This window comes from Harpegnathos saltator, unplaced genomic scaffold (genome assembly GCF_003227715.2).
Source record: "Harpegnathos saltator strain DR-91 unplaced genomic scaffold, Hsal_v8.6 scaffold409, whole genome shotgun sequence".
NCBI classification, from domain to species: Eukaryota; Metazoa; Arthropoda; class Insecta; order Hymenoptera; family Formicidae; genus Harpegnathos; species Harpegnathos saltator.
In genome coordinates this window covers 621,860-637,148 of record NW_020230216.1, presented here as the reverse complement: position 1 = coordinate 637,148, position 15,289 = coordinate 621,860, and the positions used below count along the sequence as shown (strand labels likewise).

Sequence of the window (15,289 nt, the reverse complement as noted above, 5' to 3'; positions counted from 1 at the left end):
ATACATGGGCCTTTCAAATAAAAAAAGAATTTCGTTAATACCTCACAGCTTATTTTATTCCATTGCAACATCGACCCACCCTTATTGAAAAACCCTTTATGTAGTCGTGCCTCTGCACGCGTCTTAGCAACAGAATTCGAAAAACCCGCCACTCAGAAGCAAGCGTCGCTCCGTGCCGAGGCGTCCGTGGCCGTGGCGCCCGTGGCCGTGGCGCCCGTGTTGCCGTGCGCTGCGCGCGCCCTCGTTCTTCATTGTGTTCTGTTCGTTAGCCTTGGTAACACGTGCGTTGGTTAGCTTTATTAGTTTCTTTCAGTTAATTTGTGCCAATTCTCTTTTTCAGCCATGCCTAGACATAGAAAATCTAAAGAATTCCTCCTCGCGACATTCGAGAGAGAAAAGGCGCATGCATACGCACAGTTTGAAGATTTTTCGGGGAACAGGCGATCGCAGGATCGTTCACGCAGTACATAGTAGAATGCACGTCCATCTTGTATTTCTCGGACGTCAGAGGGTCTGTGTTCTCGAAGTTCCCTCGTGGAAATTCTCGATCGAATGCGTGAGATTATCACCTGCAGAGAAATCGAGTATAACCTCCATTCTAAGGAGTGCTTAGGAGGTTATGTAATCCTCATAACCGTCCGCAGGAGCCCCTCAAGTATTCCTCAGGGAGGTTCCAATACTACCTCCTTCTTCACGCCACAGGTTCTAGATCAGATTGTAGAAGAGCAGCTGGTCGCACAAGCGACCGGGGCGTTGTACCAGGTATGTCCTCTTGTCGACCCAGTAATATTTGATAAATTCTGGCAAAGAGAGGATATAACTGATTGTTTCTTCTATCTGGCTACGCCAGTTTTTTCGCAAGTCGATAAGGTCGAGCCTCTGGCTCCCGGCAGGGTGGTTTTCGCTGACACTCTTGTCACTATCCTTCCGGATTCTGAAAATCCGCTGGCTGCTTCAACATCTCATACCTCGGCCAGAGAACTGTTTAGGGGATCCGAGGTTCCCCCAACAATATTCTTCTTGAGATCCTATCATTCTAGAATCGATCCAAGCAGAATCCCGAGCAGGTTTGAGTGAGGAAACTTGTAATTGTTTCCTGGCTAAATACGAAGTCAAGGACCTTGCAGCATTAGCTTCATGGAAAGGCAATAATGAGATCGTAGCGGCTTTAAGCTTTTCTATCTTCAAGAGAGACAAGTACTATTCACTCTTGCAAGCACAAGTAACTACCTGCCTCAATGCCTTGAGCTCATAGTGCATACGTCTGTTTTCGTCGCTGTTTATTATCGCCTCTCTCTGACAAAAAGAGCCTTTGTTAACCTTCTCTCAATATTATCAGCAAGAATGCTGGGACACGGCGCCTTTGGACGAATTCCTTTTCGGCCACAATTTTGCCGAAACATTAAAGGCAGCTTAGGCCTGTAAGAGGACGAGTCGCAAGGTCGCCAAACTGGCACCTGTTCAGGAAGGAAGATGCTGCAACCCGTTCGCCAGCAGGTGCCTCGTCCGCAAAATCAGGCATCCAGGCCACAACTCTGGAAAACCGCAAGGCCCCTGTTCGTCTCCCGTTGGCTCGACAAACAGGAGCCTCTTACATCAGGAGCCGCTGTCAAAAACTTCAGTCAGGGACACAGTCTCGTTATCTACATTAACCCTTAGCACTCTGTTGGCTCCGCTGTGGAGACATCCATAATTTTTTCGTAATTCCGGTGGCTCCGCTGTGGAGACATTCTAGTATTAACATCAATATCTCCAGTTACTTTTTGAAATTACAAGCATTTGTAATTTTTTCACAATCCACTGCCTTGCTTCGCGATTTTAAAGTAAACCGCTTACTACCTAATGGTGCTATTGAACCAATCGAATCTTGCAAACATCAACTTTATCATTTCTGGTCGATAAGTCATCTGGAGGGAAACGACTTATACTAAGCCTGTGTGATCTAAGCACAATCTATATCAATCCCGCCTATCCGCGGGGGAAAAATTGCTACGCTTAATAACACGAATCGTTCACACCTCCAAATGCTATATTCGAAAGTCGCTAGTTTTATCGGCTCGATCGTCTCAGTATGCCCAGCAGACCTATACGGGTTGCTTTATACTAAAAATTTGAGAGAGCAAAATATCTAGCCCTTCTTCACTCGCAGGGAGATTATTCAGCTTTAATGAACATCCCTTCGGATCTAATCGACGATCTCATGTGGTGGATTAATATATTCTCGAATCCTCACCAGTCAAATAGAATTTGTTCAGGTAGATTTATCCGAGGAAAATTTTCGGATGCATCTTTGAACAGTTGGGGAGCTTCTTGTGGCGACTCTCGCACACACGCCCGGTGGTCAACAGATGACAAGGCCCTTCATATAAACGCACTAGAATTGAAAGCGGCGTTTAACGCTCTTCGATATTTCGCAGCAGATTTCAGTGACTACGTCATTTTACTTCGCATCGATAATATCACTGCACTTGCTTACATTAACAAATTTGATTCTGTTTAATATCCCCGTCTCTCTGCAATCTCAGGGGAAATCGGGTGCTGATGCGAGGAGAGGAATATTTTCATTTTCGCCTCGAACATTTCATCAATGGAAAATTTTATTGCTGATTGCGAATCTCAATGCAGAGATCCTGGCACAAAATGGTATCTGTTTGACGAGGTTTTCCAGCAAGTGTTTAAGGCCTTTGGTCCTTTTGACATAGATCTTTTCGCTTCCGCGATTAATAAGTGCGACGCGTGCGTCTCTTGATTTCCGAACCCGGGTTCGCTTACAACAGACGCATTCGCCCCCGCATGGGAAGCACCTATTTTCTACGCTTTCCCACTAATTATTTTATTACCACACGTATTACGAAAACTTATAGACGACGAAGCAACGGGAACTCTGATGGTACTGTAATGGCCATCATGAGCGTGGTTCTCGCTGTTTCATCGACTCCTGATATCGAAGTCGTTAATTCTATCTCCCAGCCGTTTTTCTTACTTTCTTCACCTTTCAGGTATCGTCATTCATCATGGAAGACTCTCTCCCTGGAGGTCGCGAAATTTTCAATGAGGCGTTTAAGACATGCTTAGTGCCTCCAGTAGCCATTCCAGCACTACGATCCTCATTTTCGGAAGCAACCATAGAACAGTATCAGTAGTGGTACTTTCGTCGGAGGAGTAAAATACATTTGTATTCCACAACGTTTTCTCAAGCACTGGAATTTATGGCTCAGGAAGCACTCAATGTTGCTTCATACTCGAGCTTGAATAGCATGAGGTCAGCAATTTCTTAATCTCTCCCTTATCCTTAATCTCTCACAATAAGTTTGGGAACCATCATATGGTCAAGCGTTTCTGCAAAGGTATAGCAGCACTCAAACCACCGCGGCCTCGGTAGGACTTTGTTTGGGACCTGGCCCCTGATTGAACAAAACTTTTTACGACTTATCCGTATGATTCTCTCTTCCTGAGTAGCATTACTAAGAAATTAGTCATTCTTCTTTCGCTTGCCCCAGGTCAATGAGTTCAAACTCTCATCTTTTACAAGAAGATGACGCAACCTGTTTCATCGATTTCAACACGAGTCATAGCACACTCGATAGCTATGATGCCGTGTATAAACGCCCTAACATAATATGCGTGAATGCGTCTTTGTTTACGAGTATTTGCAGTTAAAGTTTGGCTCGCGGAGCCGTGCCATACATAGGGCGCAAGTTACGACACTCGTTCACGAAGCCGGCGTGGCTGAGCAGACAGAGGCTCCCGCGCCGCGAACTCTTTTGCGCCGACGACGGCGTTCGAGTCCCGCCGACGACTGGTTCGTTTTTTTTTCGTATGTAAAGACATGTAATAAATACTTTTATATTGTTCTTATGTATAATTCCTTTTTTTGTTTCTACGCTATTAATCAAGGCTAATTAGGAGACTCAAGTCTTTCAAATATGAACACAACTTTTTTATTAATTACAATAAAATGTTTTTTGCGTGTAAATCTATTTCGCATAAATATTTCGTATGATATGGGAAAGAAATGGCCAGACAGTGATTATTTTGTGTGAGAGAAACTCGAGAGCCGTTAAAACCGTTACAAGTGGAAAGGAACCCTCTTCCCTTTCCTCTTCTCGCAGAGGGATTCTCATGTTTTGTGACGTGCTCGCTTCATTCTCTGGACAGTCTTCGTAACGTGAACAGTGAAAAACTCGTGTTAAAAATCGAAACCACGTTTGTAGATGAAGCAACGATTAGCTATGTGCAAAATTTAGCAAAATGTGATATTACGAAAGAAGAGTTGACGGACGCAATAGAATATCTTCGAGGTAAATATATTGAATGTGTGAGCAATGGAAAGATATATTTGTACGTATTGTTATTGGCCTTGTATACAATATCAATTATATTGAATTCATATTTGCAGATGTCCTGATATAATTTCCGTCCAGTCTTGTTGACAGTCGCGAGGTATTTTATAACGTAAATCAAATATGTTTTCCACCAACTATACATAGTCAAAGTGTATTTGTGCCAAAAATTATGCGTTCATTACGTGCAGTTGGTGCAAAAAACTATTATGTTTTACATACTTTTATACGATATTCCATCCGCAGAGTTGCGACTGCATGACCACATTTTATAATACGTAACTTTCATTTGTGTGCCTTATATTTGTCTTATATGTGTGTGTGTGTGTTTTGATACGGACAAAAACATTTTATTATAATTAATAAAAAAGTTGTGTTCATATTTGAAAGACCTGTCTCTCCTAATTAGCCTTGATTAATAGCGTAGGAACAAAAAAAGGAATTATACATAAGAACAATATAAAAATATTTATTACACGTCTTTACATATGAAAATAAACGAACCAGTCGTCGGCGGGACTCGAACGCCGTCGTCGGCGCAAAAGTGCTCATGGCGCGGAAACCTCTGTCTGCTCCGCCACGCCGGCTTCGTGAAAGAGTGTCGTAACTTGCGCCCTATGTATGGCACGGCTCCGCGAGCCAAACTTTAACTGCAAATTACTCGTAAACAAAGACGCATTCACGCATATTATGTTAGGGCGTTTATACACGGCACCATAGCTATCGAGTGTGCTATGACTCGTGTTGAAATCGATGAAACAGGTTGCGTCATCTGCTTGTTAGAATTTCGCAAATCACTATAGACGATAAGCTAATTCTGGGCTGTCCAAATCGAATCAAAACCTCAGCGCCGGGCCGTTCTCACCCTCTTTTTTTCTTTTCACGATTCGACAACTATAAGAATCTTTGTGTCTTTCGTCTAGTACAATATTACTTGGAGAGGACTAGATCATTACGTCCTGCCAGTTACGATGCTTTCTTTATTGCACCTAAGAAACCCCTTAGGGCGGTTACAGCACAAACGATAGATCGCCGTATTTGATAGAGCTTAAAAGATTGCGGAGTTAACAGTAATATGTTCTCAACTCATAGTACGTGTCATACCTCTACTTCGCGGACAGCCGAAAAAGGGTATCTCTCTAGACCTAATTAAACGCGCAATAGGCTGGACCGGGACAGTCTCGCATCTTTGCGAATTTCTACAATAGGCCCATTATCAGTATAGAGGACTTTAGTAATGCAGTTCTTTCACTATGATATTTTACCTTTCTTTCTTCTCTCTCTTGAATGAAAACATAGGAGTCAAGTAATCCTAGTTTTTGTTACCCCCTTCTTTCATATACTCACTACCTCTAACGAGATTATATCATTTTAATTTTATTTAATACTTTCGGATTGGTATTTTCAAGGCAAATCGCCAGGATTTAAACAGCTACATAGTTCTCCATCCGGACGAGACATTAAGGGACATAATTATTAGATTGAACGAACTTGCCAGTGAAGTTCGATCCTAATTATGCCCTTTTATCTTGTCCGGATGGACGCCCTTCCGTTTATTTTGTATTTCTCCTAACATTCCCACCCCTATGTGTGGCGATTAGCCTCAAAGCTTTAAACTTATGAAGAACGAGGGAGCGCGCAGCGCACGGAAACACGGGCGCCACGGCCACGGGCGCCACGGCACGGAGCGACGCTTGCTTCTGAGTGGCAGGTTTTTTTAATTCTGTTGCCAAGGCGCGTGCAGGGGCACGACTACATAGTTCTCCATCCGGACGAGACAAAAGGGCATAATTAAGATCGAGCTTCACTGGTAAGTTCGTTCAATCTAACAATTAATGCTCTCCGTAGCTTTTTCCATGTTTTCGCGCATTTTTCGTAGTTAACGAACAGCTTTGCTGAACCACGAAGAAGGTGTTTCGCATATGCCACTTTCTGGATATCAAACCATTCGCATAACACAGCCATTTCTTCGAAATCTCTGAGCCATCTTCTCACATCGACTTTGTCATCTCCATTAAACGTCTCCAAGGATTCTTCAACATCTCTAAATGTTAATTGCTGGTGTCTTCGTGTATCTCCCGTTCGGCTTTGTCTTCTTTCAGTGACTAGTATTTCGTCTTCATCACTAGAGCCTGTATCATTTTCGTTGATTGCCTCTTGCCTTTTGCGTGCATCGTTGTCGTCGTGTTTATTCTGAACATTATCACGTTCTGTTTCACCGTGTTCACGTTCAAGTTGCATGAACGGTAACAGACTTAGGACAAATTCATTCTTCAATCCTGCCGTCTTTAGTTTTCGCTTCTTCAGTTCTTGTTTTAACTGAACCGTCATCATGTCCGCCAGCTTTGTACTTAGGTCATCAACCAATGCACTAGCGCCTGGTTCCGTCATTGCTTCGTCTTAAAACTTCTTAGGAACACTTCTTTTACTTCTTAACTTCTTCGTAACCGGCACTATACTTTAGGCTGTAATCCCGGCTGAGCCCCCAAAAGATTGTAGGATAATATATTTATTACAATATAAAGAAATATACAGTCTAGTATAAATACCAGTGTCGTACAGACTGACGGACTTCTTCCGACTGACTCTTCCGGCGTTCCCCGGTCTTATATATCCTAGTCCTTTCCAATGTTCGGCAGAAAACAATACATTAAACGAAAGCCGCAAACAAAACAATCTTTAGGTAGCGGGCCGCCAAAGTAGATCGACTACGTGTCATCTAGCCGCGCTATGTCCGTCATCTAGCCGCGCTACGCCGCAACCGAGATGTGCGCGCGACTTCAAACGCGATACCGCGCATAGCGGTATATCAAACATTTTTCTTATCCTACACATATGATATCATGGACACAAATATACAGACTGGGACAAAAATATAGATACACCCTTATAACTTTTGAACGAATCTAGATAGAAAGCTAAAATTTGGGGAAGTTGTACAGGATCATGAAAGTTGTTTTTTGTGTAGGATGACATCCACCTACTACCTCCTTGGGGCACAAGGGCAGAGGTGACTTAAAAATCTTAAATGGCATTAAAGGTCAACTGAGAGCTTATGTTAAAGATGTTTTAAAGACGAAAAAAATGTTGAGAAAGTTGCTATGACACTTCAATCGAAAGTTATGATCATAAAACAAAAATTTTCGTTTCCTTGTTTATTGCGTTACCGTTCTTTGCGTTACCCAGGGTCTACGGCGAAGACGTGATGGTTATCAGATCCCATGTGTATGTGTGTGTGTGTGTGTCCGTATGCGTGCGTGTGCGCGTGTGCGCGTGTATGCGCGTGCGCGCGTGTGTGTGTGCGCGCGTGTGTGTGTGCGGGCACGCGTGTGTGTGTTTGTGTGCGTGCGTATGCGTGCGTGTGTGTTGTGTGTGTGTTTGTGTGCGTGCGTGCGTGCGTACGTGCGTGCGTATGCGTGCGTGCATGCGTGTGTGTGTGTGTGTGTGTGTGTGTGTGTGTTTGTAACGGAGATCAGGACTCTAGGGTTCGTTATTCCCCCCCTATTTTGTGACTCTAAACCTTCTCCGTTTCACGCACGCGTGTGTTGTGTGTGTGTATGTGTGAGTGCGCGCGCGCTCGTGGGTGTGGGTGGGTGAATATGTGTTTACTATAGGTGTTCGAACTGTGAACCTTCTCCAGTTTGACAGTGGGCCAGACGATTGTAAAAACAGGTTGTAACGTTTTGTAATATTTCGGGAGTAATTAATGCCACTTTGTCGATAATTCGTAGTCGCAAGTCGTTGAGATTTTGAGGTTTAATTCCGTACACTCCAAATAACCTCAGAAGAAAAAATTCAAGAGAGATAGGTTAGGTGATCTTGGCCCCTTCTTCCTATCCATCTTTCAGGAAAAGTGTTGTTTAAAATATTCCGCACTTGCAATTCAAAATGTGGAGGAGCACCGTCCTGCTGAAACCAAACTGAATCAAAATCTGAACCGAAAATGTTGCGAAGAGTTGGTACAATATCGTCTCGGAGCATGGCCTCATACCTTTGTGCTGTCAGATTGCCATCAATGAAAAATGGTCCTATTATGTGTTGTCCAACTATTCCCGCCTCAACATTTAGTTTTTGTGGATATTGGCTTTTGGATTCTCTCATCCAATGCAGATTAGAATCACTCCAATATCGACTGTTGTATCTATTTACCGTCTAACATAAATGTAGCTTAGTCTGAGAAAACAATTTTGTTTTGAAATTCCGGTTGATCATCAATTTTTTGCATCATTACGTCACAAAATTCGGATTGGCAATCAAAGTCATGTGCGACTAATTTCTGAACAAGATTTATTTTGTATGGGTGAAATGTGGAATTTTTGAGAACACGCAGATTTATAACTACAGTTATGAGCCTGGGCAGCTTTTCGTGTAGAGGTATGAGGATCTTCTACAAATGATTGTAATATTTCTATCGAGATGTCTTCATTTGTAGCGATCTTCGGCCTACCCGATCTTTGCCGATCTTTGACGCATTGTATTTTGTACCTGTATTTTGAAAACGATTACATGTTTTCTGTACATTGGCTACAGAAATCCCTTGTCTCCTTTGCCGAAACTTAGCATTAAATAAATCTCGAACCTTTCGAAATGACCGTTCACGGTCACCGATTACATTTCTGCAACTACTGTACAGAAAACATGTAATCGTTTTCAAAATATGGGATGTGTCAAGGATCGGCAAAGATCGGCATTGGATGAGAGAATCCAAAAGCTAATATCCACAAAAACTAAATGTTTGGGCGGGAATAGTTGGACAGCACATAATAGGACCATTTTTCATTGATGGCAATCTGACAGCACAAAGGTATGAGGTCATGCTCCGAGACGATATTGTACCAACTCTTCGCAATATTTTCAGTCCAGATTTTGATTCAGTTCAGTTTTAGCAGGACGGTGCTCCTCCACATTTTGGATTGCAAGTGCGGAATATTTTAAACAACACTTTTCCTGAAAGATGGATAGGAAGAAAGAGCGCAATCGAGTAGTCACCCAGATCACCTGACCTGTCTCCGTTGGACTTTATCTTCTGGGGTTATTTGAAAAACCGAGTATATAGAATTAAACCTCAAAATCTCAACGATTTGCGACTACGAATTACCGACGAAGTGGCATTAATTGCTCCCGAAATATTAAAAAACATTACAACCAGTTTTTCCAATCGTCTGGCCCACTGTCAAACTGTAGAAGGTCGACAGTTCGAACACTTACTGTAAACACATATTCACCCACCCATACCCGCGCGCGCGCGCACATACACAGACACACACACACACACACACACACAAACAAACAAACACACGCGTACGTGAAACGGAGAGGGTTTGGAGTCACAAAATAGGAGGAGGAGTCACAAAATAGGAGGTGACGAACCCTAGAGTCCTCATCTCCGTTACACACACACACACGGGGTCTGATAACCATCACGTCTTCACCATGTAGACCCTGGGTAACGCAAAGAACGGTAACGCAATAAACAAGGAAAAGCAAATTTTTGTTTTATGATCATAACCTTCGATTGGAGAATCGTAGCGGACTTTCTCAGAAAACATTTTTTCGTCTTTAAAACACTTTTAACATGAGCTCTCAGTTGACCTTTATGCCATTTAAGATTTTTAAGTCACCCCTGCCCTCGTGCCCCAAGGAGATAGGGGTGGATGCCATCCTGCACAAAAAATAGCTTTCATGATCCTATACAACTTCTCCAAATTTCAACTTTCTATCTACTACATGGGCTGAAAAGTCTTTGGCCTGACATATAGATGGCTCCACAAACTAAAAATCCTTATATTTCCTATAGAGTACCAACCTTAACTTAGATGCTGTAAAAATTTCATGATATTTCGTTGACTCGTGTACAAGTTATAGCTTTCGAAGTGACGTTACCTCTGAATTTATCTTTACTATGGAAAAAAGTGAATTTCGTGTTTTGATTAAACATTGCTTCCTGATGGGAAAAAACACTGTTGAAGCAAAGGCATGGCTTGATAAATGTTACGGCACATCTGCCCCACCGAATTCAACCATCAAATATTGGTTTGCTGAGTTTCGTCGTAACCGTATGAGCACAAATGATGCACCACGTTCAGGAAGGCCAAATGAGGCAGTTACTCCAGAAAACATCCAGAAAATCAGTGAAATCGTGTTGAATGACCGCAAAATGAAATTGAGTGAGCTAGCTAACATCATAGGCATCTCAAAGGAACGCGTTGGTCATATCATTCATGAATATTTACACATGAAAAAGCTTTGCGCGCGTTGGGTGCCGCGTTTTTTGACAATTGAGCAAAAAGCGGAAAGTGTTCGACTTTCAAAGCAAAATCTGGCCCTGTTTAACCGCAATAAGAAGGAGTTTTTGCGTCGATTTGTCACAATGGATGAAACATGGATCCATCACTACACACCGGAGTCCAATCGGCAGTCAGCGGAGTGGTTATTGCCTGGTGAAAGCCGTCCGAAGCGCCCGAAGACACAACAATCAGCCGGCAAGGTTTTGGCCAGTATTTTTTGGGATGCGCATAACATAATATTCATTGATTATCTTGAACATGGTAAAACTATCAATAAAGAATATTACTGTACATTACTGGATCGATTGGACGACGAGGTCAAGGTCAAACGGCCACATTTGGCAAAGAAAAAAATTTTGTTTCACCAAGACAATGCTCCAGCTCACTCGGCTCGCGATACGACCGATAAATTAAAGAAATTGCGCTATGAATTGGTCCCGCATCCCCCGTATTCTCCAGACCTGGCCCCCAGCGCCCTATTTCCTTTTTCCCCGACTGAAGCAGTGGCTCTCTGGTAAAAGATTTTACTCGAATGAGGAGGTCAAGTTGGAAACAAATGCCTATTTTGAGGGACTTGACACCGAGCACTATAAGACCGGCATCGAAATGTTAGCGGACCGTTACACTAAGTGCATTACTCTAAATGGAGATTATGTCGAGGAATAAAACACTTTTTTCATTAAAAAATCGTTTTTTCATTGTTAAGCCAAAGACTTTTCAGCCCATGTAGTAGATTCGTTCAAAAATTATGAGGGTGTATCAAGACTTTTGTCCCACCCTGTATGCTATTTCTATATCTCGATGTCATTTTATAATATCACTGTTATCATGAATGACATTATTAGAATATAATTGACATTCAAACAGAACATAATTAGAATTGTCATCAAACAGTCAATGTTGCTAACTAAAGAAGCAATATAAGTTAAAGGATTTCAAATGTGGATTTTGAAAAATGCAAAAATTTGATTGGAGAAATGCATACATGTTTGTAAATGCATAATATATTTTTATATATATACCTCTATCAAGCAGTTGGTTTACAACATCTGTACCGCCTTGAGCAGCAGCCACACTTAGAACAGTTCTACCTTCACTATCTATACTGTCAACATAGCAACCCCAGAACAATAGAAGAGCAACGACAGATCCATGTCCCATGCTTGCGGCCGCCCACAATGGCGTTCTTCCTGTAATGTCACAATGATCTACATCTGCTTCATATTCCAATAATAATTCGCAGACATCTCTGTGACCTTCAAACGCAGCGACTAATAATGGGGTCATTCCATCTTTATCCTGATGGTCAACGATAGCACCACGTTCTAAAAGTATTGTAACAACCTGCGATAAATAATTAATAGTTCTATTAATATAAAATAATAGAGTCTGTAATAATCATGATAATAATCATAATAATAAATCAAGATAATAATCATAGTATTACTAAAAATATTAAATATAGGTTATTGAGGTTATTGAGGTTATTGAGGTTATTGAGATAAAAATAGAGTCAGCTCTAATAACTTTGATTTTTTAATTTTAACTTATATTATTGAAGTTATCTTACTAAATAACTTTTAAAAAATTATGTTTTAAAAAATTGTTATTCGTTGTTTATTAAAAAGTTATCAACAAAAGAAATGTGGATAATTATTCAGTTTAAAGGAATTAGGACATTGACCTTGACATATGTTGTTGAGGTCATCTTATCAAGTAACTTCCAAAATATTTTAACTATCACGAAATAAATTATGTTTATTGAAAAGTTATAATCAAAAGAAGTTTCATACGATGTAGTTTTTGACACTGTACACGAGGACTGTATAATAAGTACCCGTGTTAAGGAAGGAAACGAATTTTTCTTTAATTTCTTTTATTTATTTCTCAACATAATCTCCTTTTAGCTTGATTTAGTCCAGCGATATTCCAACTTTTTTAAACCATTCAAACACTATGATTTATCGACCTCCGCAAAATAGGCCTCTGTTTCAGCGATGACTTCCTCGTTTGACGTGAACTGCTTTCCGCCAAACCATTTTCTTATGTTTGGGAACAAAAATAAATCGTTTGGGGCCAAATCTGGAGAATAGGGTGGATGTGGCAACAATTCGTAGCGTAATTCGAACAATTTTGCTGTAGCGATTGCGGACAAGTAAGCTGATGTGTTGTCATAGTGAAAGAGCATTTTTTTCTTCACCAAATAGGGCCGTTTTTTCACCAATTCAGTCGAATCGTCCCAATAAATGAGCATAATACTGCCCCGTGATTGTCTTTCCCTTCTCCAAATAGTCGGTGAAGATGCCTCGCGAATCCCATAAAATGGTAGCCATGACCTTTCCGACCGATGGAACTGTTTTCGCCTTCTTTGGGGCAGATTCGCCGGGTGAAGTCTTTTGACCGTTCTTTTATTTCTGGCATGTAGTAATGGGTACATGTTTCGTTAACAGTCACGAAACGCCGCAGAAATTCTTTCGGATTGCATTTAAACATATTCAAATAGTGCTCCGAAGTTGTCATGCGATTCCGTTTTTGCTTCACTGTGAATAAACGCGGCATACATCACGCCGATATCTTTCTCATGTCCAGTTTTTAGTGTAGGATATTGTGTATGCATTCAATTGAGATATTTACAATGCCAGCAATATCTCAGATATTCACCCGGCGGTCTGCTAATATGATATCATGAATTTTGTTGACTATATCCTCCGTAGTCATTCTGTAGTCAATTGGATGGCCTAGGCGCTCTTCATGAAAAACGAATGTTCGGCCACGCTTGAATTCATTAAACCAATATCTGGTTTATGGTTGGATGATAGTTATCGAAGATGCATGGTCCTTATACAGCATATAACTTCACTTTGATTTCCTCACATCTTTCCATCAAAAAGGAACTTCTAAAAAAAGGAATTGAATCACTGACCAATAATGCTCTTCTTTCCATGGTTGCAAACAGAAACGAACTTGCCCACTTTCAACAGCTAAATAAAACTACTCGATAAATCTGTTTGAAATTTTGACAGGCGTCGTTCGAAAGTTATACGATGATATATAGATTTTGGATTAGTAGCACTGTCTGTCATTAAACACGGGTACTTATCATACAGCCCTCGTACATTAAAAAATAAATAGTGTGGAAGGTTGTGTACACACAATATACACACATTATATAGGGTGGTCCACGTAAAATGTTACAAGTCTATAACTTTAAAAATATTTACCAAATAAAAAATTGTTCATAAGGAAGTTTTATGTATTCGAGAGGCCTCTCCAACTACATAAACGTAAAGTCGCTCCCGCTTTCTTTTTAAGGGGGATGGGGATAATTTCATAATTTTAAATGTAACCCCTTATAAAATGTTGCATATTTGGATTCTACTGGAAAAAACAAATAAATTTTATCTGAAACATTTGTTTGGAAAATGTTTCTATCAAAAGTTATAAGCATTTAAATCTTTAGCGATTTCATTCATGATTGAATTCCATTGACATAGATGATCTGTATTTGTCTGTGATCTGTATTTACGTTTCCCGATAAATGTGTTTATTTAAGTTTCTTTTAGTTAACATCAAGTATGTACTCTAAAGCCTTTTTTATTTTTGTTGTATCGCGAACGCAACTTTGTGTCAATGGAGTTCAATCATGAATGAAATCGCTAAAGATTTAAATGCTTATAACTTTTGTTAGAAGCATTTTCCAAACAAATGTTTTAGATAAAATTTACTTATTTTTTCCCGTAGAATCCAAATATGCAACATTTTATAAGGGGTTACATTTAAAATTATGAAATTATTCCCATACCCCTTAAAAGGGAAGCGGGAGTGACTTTACGTTTATATAGTTAGAGAGGCCTCTCGAATATATGAATCTTCCTTATGGACAATTTTTTTATTTGATAAATACCATACTCAAAAGAATTATGGCGCAGATAATTTATTGCCGAAAATTGGCCAACTTTGACTGGCGATAACTTCGCGAAAAATTATTGTAGACTACTGATTTTTTTTCAAAATAAAGCTTGAAGTCTCTACTTTAAGAATGTATCTCCATTTTTTGCATGCAATGCACCCTTACCTCTGTAACCCCTGTATCCCCATCTAAGGGCATGTTTGGTATACTGAAAATTGTAAAGTTTGACAGAATGCATGGACGTGGACAATTTTTCTTTCGAGGACGCCGTTTGCATCGTCATAAAGTTCAAATCTTTCCCTTCAATTTGAAAAAAATGGAGTCTCTACAATTTTTTTCGCAAAGTTACAGCCTTTCAAAAATATGTTGTTTTTGGCCTTCGGGCCAAATGTGCACGCATGTGTGTATGTGTCCGTGACAGAAGAAATAAGGACCCCGTAGTTCATCACTTCCATAGTGAATAATTACTGTGGGAAACATAAAACAACTATATTGTTTAAAAATATTGTTTACAAATGGTACCATTTTCGAGATATACATTGATCATTACTTTTCTTAAATGAAAACCCTAATTTTTTATTACACCGTCTTTTTCTACTAATTAATTTAAACAACTTTTGTCTGAAACATTTTTTTATGTACCTAACATTTTTTGAGATATTTAAGAAAAACTTTATAACTTTTTCAATATTTAACTTACGATATCTCGCTAACTATTTGTTGGAAGAAAAAGTGGTACTAAACTTTTC

General features: G+C 40.3%; 1 protein-coding gene across 1 annotated transcript in view; it reads right to left on the bottom strand.

The window, feature by feature from the left end:
- Positions 1-15,289, bottom strand: part of LOC105188104 (ankyrin repeat domain-containing protein 50) — a gene marked incomplete at its 3' end in the record, with an annotated part of 526,622 nt that overhangs the window by 110,960 nt on the left and 400,373 nt on the right. The window contains exon 6 of the mRNA XM_025301288.1: positions 11,653-11,974. Within this exon, the coding sequence (XP_025157073.1) occupies positions 11,653-11,974 (322 nt within the window). The remainder of the gene's footprint in view (positions 1-11,652; positions 11,975-15,289) is intronic.